The 4819-nt window shown below is 33.1% G+C and overlaps 1 protein-coding gene across 1 annotated transcript; it reads left to right on the top strand.

Annotated features, from left to right (window-relative positions):
- The first annotated feature begins 276 nt into the window (after positions 1-276).
- On the top strand, positions 277-2532 carry LOC131859729 (receptor-like protein EIX2). Its single transcript, XM_059213736.1, has 2 exons — positions 277-2145; positions 2342-2532. Exon 1 carries the CDS (start codon positions 662-664, stop codon positions 2120-2122), a length of 1461 nt encoding a protein of 486 aa, XP_059069719.1. The 5' UTR covers positions 277-661; the 3' UTR covers positions 2123-2145; positions 2342-2532.
- The last annotated feature ends 2287 nt before the right edge of the window (positions 2533-4819 follow it).

The raw sequence follows: 4819 nt of genomic DNA, 5'->3' as shown, positions 1-4819 counted from the left end.
AACAGGCCGCCCAGAGAAGAAGTGCAATTCCCTCCATCCCTTTACGCAAATGGCCATCCCTTTACGCAAATTGACTGGTATTGTTTTTCTTCTCTTCTTCTGCCCTCCTCTTTCCCATGGATTAATGTCCAACAGATGTCCTTCCCACGAATCCCAAGCTCTGCTCCGCTTCAAAGCGGCCCTGAATGTCTCCTCAAAGGGCTATCTGAGTTCGTGGGTAAATGGAACAGACTGCTGCACTTCCTGGATAGGCATTTCCTGCGACGATAACAATCTTGCTTCTTTAAGTGACCTTTCCCTAGGTAACAACCAACTTAGTGGAAGAATACCGGCTTCTCTTGGGAGTCTCTCTTTGTTGAGGGAGTTAAGGCTTTATAACAACCAACTGAGCGGGACCATTCCCCCTTCATTTGCTCACCTTTCCTCACTCATTGAATTGTCTGCTTATGGCAATCGTTTCAATGAAACCGTCTCTTCTTTGTCACTTCCACCTTCTTTACGTACTCTATATCTGTCATTACACCATTACCAGTCGATTTCAGAAACTTTCTTTCACAACCTCACAAGATTAAGTTATTTGTATTTATCTGATTGTGTCCTAAATATCAGCACAACTTGGATTCCACCCTTTGATTTATCTTATCTACATTTAGTGTCATGTATGATTGACGGTGAATTTCCACCTTGGATTTCAACACAAATTTCACTTGAATGGTTGGTTATAACTAATGCCAGTCTTGTGGGCGTAATTCCCTCTTGGCTATGGGAAACCAGTCCTCAGTTAAATTATCTAGATCTTTCAGGAAATAAATTGAGTGGGTGCATCCCATCAATGTGGCCTTCTTATATGAGTATACTGCTGCTCAATGACAATTTGTTCAGTGGCAATATTCATCCAAACCTGGGCAAGCTATCTAATCTCAACATGTTAAATCTTGCAAACAACAAGATAACAGGAGTGATCCCTGTCAGTTTGTCCAATTGTTCTCATCTCAAAATGTTAAATCTTGCAAACAACAAGATAACAGGAGTGATCCCTGTCAGCTTGTCCAATAGCTCTTTCCTTATTGTCCTGAATTTGGGAAATAATAGTTTGGAGGGAAGCTTACCATATGAGTTTAGTAAGCTGAGTGAATTATATTCATTAGTTGTTCACAGTAATAATCTGAATGGATCATTCCCTTCTTCAATAGCAAATTGTTCAAAACTACAGGTTCTTGATATTGGAAACAATTTGTTTGAAGGCCAAATACCAACATTAATTGGAAATATCTCAGAGCTAAAAGTATTGATAATGAAGGAGAACAAATTTACAGGCAGTATTCCTTTAGAGATAGGTCAATTAAAGCACCTCCAGATCTTGCTCCTTTCTTCCAATCATATCTCAGGTTCAATTCCGCACACAATTGTATTCTTGCAAGCAATGGCAAATGAAAGTCAAAATGGTTTTGTATTATCCACTTATATTAATGGGCCAGTATATCAAGATGGATTGGATATGATTTTAAAAGGTACAGAGCAGCACTACCAATATATTCTTTCCACACTCACATCCATAGATCTCTCAAGCAATGAATTGGAGGGAAAAGTTCCTTCTAATTTTGGGGATTTGAAGGGGCTAAGGCTTCTAAACCTTTCAATGAACAACTTGAATGGGACCATTCCAAAAAGTTTTGGAGAAATGCATCAATTGGATTCCTTAGACCTTTCAAGAAATCATTTTTCAGGACAAATCCCTACAGAGCTTGAATCTCTAAGCTTTTTGGGTTCACTGGATCTATCAAACAACCACCTTTCAGGAAGCATACCACAAGGAATACATATGATTGACTTTGGAGAATCCTCTTATTCAGGGAATCCTAATTTATGGGGGTGTCCCCTACCCAGAAATTGTTCTTGGCCACAGTTTGTTCCTTCTCCTCCTCCAATTTACATTAATAAAATAAAGAAAAGCACTAAATATCCATGGTATGCGATATCATTGGGATTGTCCTTTGGAATGGCTTTTGGGGGGATAATATCATTGATCATGATAAAAATCAGTTGGAGAAATGAATACTTTAACAAAGTTGATGCAATCCTAAAGTTCTTATTTCCCTGGATGAAGAATTTGACATTGTGAAGATATCTACAAGTCATTGAAAGGTGAGTTTTTTTTGTTCTTTGATGTATATATGACAATTGATTCTATATATCAAACTACAAAAATTCAAAATAAAATTAGTACATTTTTTAGATAAAATATTTATTGACTATTGTATAAATTTTAGATTATTTGTAATTCTTTTAAATTGAATAAAATAATTTTCTAATTGTTACTAATATATAACTTTGTGTACAGGAATCTATTTTTTCTTATGAAGATTTTTGGTGTTTCTAAAGACTATATTGCACATGCTTTTGAGAAAGACATACATGCAATTACATCATATACTTCCATGGAGGATAGATTTGAAAGTATGAACAACATACAGATTGTGTGGAAACTTTTATTTAAGATAGTGATATATGCATGTTTTTCTTTTGTTTAAATTTGGTTTTGTAGTGCTTTTGTATCTCCTCTATCCCTGAAAAGCAGAACAATATGGGTGGATATATGTAGAACATCAATACTTTGCAAAACTTTCTTAAAAATGGTAACAACACTTGTGTGTCTTTCAATTGAGAGAATGTGTTGCAGACTTGTGGAGTTTTTTTAATGTTTTGATGGATATAGGTAGAGTGACTATGCTCACATTATATTCATAGCATTCTAGTAGTTCAAAATAACGTACAAAATGTAAACAAAATGATCGGAAATTTTCATTTCCAGATGGAAATATACAGAATGTTGATGCTTATAATTATTTTGAATTTTTCTACATATTGCATCTTAGGCTTTGAAACTCATTTTTCTCTTCATTATTATTTCAAGGATTGGTGTTGTAAGGTTCCCTCCTTCTGTGTGAATGCATTGTGGAGGTATTGGTGTTGTCATTGGTGTACTGGTATTTTATTATTTATATGCACACTTTGACACCTTAATTTGATTGTAGTTGCCATACTATGCATTTTCTCAATCCCATTTGAGTAAACATCTTGAGCATTTTTTTTTAATTAATTCAGATTTGAAGTTTTTCTACCTTTTTTTTGGCAGCTGGTAGTTCCCATTGTTATTGACATGTTATTGAATTTGGTTGTGTAGAACACCTATTCCTCAGTAACATCGAAAATGTGAACAAGTGGTGTGGAATCTTTCATTTATGTTGAGAATTTGGTTATGTAGAACATCTTTTCCTCATAGTAACATGGAAAATGTGAACAATTACTATGAAAATTTCCATTTCACACTGAGATATGTATAGCTACAGGTGTTTATCCAACTGAATCAACATCTTGCTTTTTTTACATGAATATGGCTGTGTAGTCCTTTTTGAAATATGAACTTTACTAAAATTCTCTATAAATAAAGCCACAGGCCATCTTTAATTTATTTTTGCTTGACTTTGGATGGATCCATTTGAAAGAAAATTTAATGGTTTTTTTCACTTTTCCTTTTGGGCTGTATTTTTGTAGAAAACTTTGTAATTTTAAGATAAAAAGGGATAAATTATAGCGCAGGAATCATGACGTACATAACTTCACGAGAACCATTATTTTGCTCTCATATACTAACTAAAATGGAGTACACCTAGTGATCCCATTAGATGTTGCTCAATACAATTGAAGAATGACAAGAATAGGGTCTTCCTAGCCATGACACTCTACATCACTAACATTTAACAATATATTTCTTATAATTATATTTTAAAAAATTACCATACAAAATTAGCTTGTGGATGATAAGGTGTATTAGATCATGGACATATGCAAATAAATTTAACCCTTGGTTGAGGTCAAACTAATTAAACAACCAAAACTGGTCATAAATATCTTGAAGACTAAGAGAGGATAATACATACCATTTCATAAATTTATAAATTGTTTGATTCCGATCAAGATTGTATGTAGTTTGAAACTAGATAACTCTTGTTGAAGCTTGTCCATGGTATCCATATTCTTTTCACACAAAACCTGAGACTATAAAAAAAAGAGAAGCCACCTATTGGTATCTTCATTCTTGTGTTTGTATTTTTTCAATTAAAAAAATCCTCTTGGAGATTATTTTTTTTATCATACAACTATATAATCATTAGCTTTTTGTGACTTTTTCTCTAGGATTATGGTAGTAAGTGGTAATGATGATGTAATAAGATCTAGAGTAATGTGTAATGTAGTAGATAGGTCCCACAAAGTTAATGGCTCAATTTTAAAAAGGTTCTTGTGAAAGCATATGATTCAATAGAAACTAATAGCATATGTTAGAGTTGACCACTATATATTAACTAGCAATTTAATTATCTACAATATAACACATCCTATATTGTCCTAGGAAACTAGGTTTACATAATCTAATAGAATGTATAATTATGTAATAATCTATGAGCTCATTATCTCCCTATCAATTCCCTTCTTAGGTTATGAAGACATAACTAAGCACTAGAAAAAAATTGAGATCACCTAGCATTTGAAGAACATTGTGGATGAGGTACAAAAGATGTGATTTCTTGTAGCAATTCTCAATGAACACATACAAGATCAATATGTGTGTTATGATTCAAAAGGTAAAAATTTAATATGATTGAATAATTTTGTTTCAGATATGTCTTAATGTAATATTAATGATCTCAATGAGATAAAATAGTGGTTAGACAAGTCGGTGCATTTATATGTTTGATATTTTAAGGAGTTTTTCTCTAAAATTATATAAAAATATATATGTCATCAATTATAAGTAATA

The sequence above is a fragment of the Cryptomeria japonica genome, chromosome 11, assembly GCF_030272615.1.
Source record: "Cryptomeria japonica chromosome 11, Sugi_1.0, whole genome shotgun sequence".
Classification (NCBI taxonomy): Eukaryota; Viridiplantae; Streptophyta; class Pinopsida; order Cupressales; family Cupressaceae; genus Cryptomeria; species Cryptomeria japonica.
This window is presented reverse-complemented; position numbering and strand designations above follow the sequence as displayed.

Coding starts and splice junctions, on each gene's coding strand:
- LOC131859729 (XM_059213736.1), top strand. CDS start 662: ATGATTGACGGTGAATTTCCACCTTGGATTTCAACACAAATTTCACTT.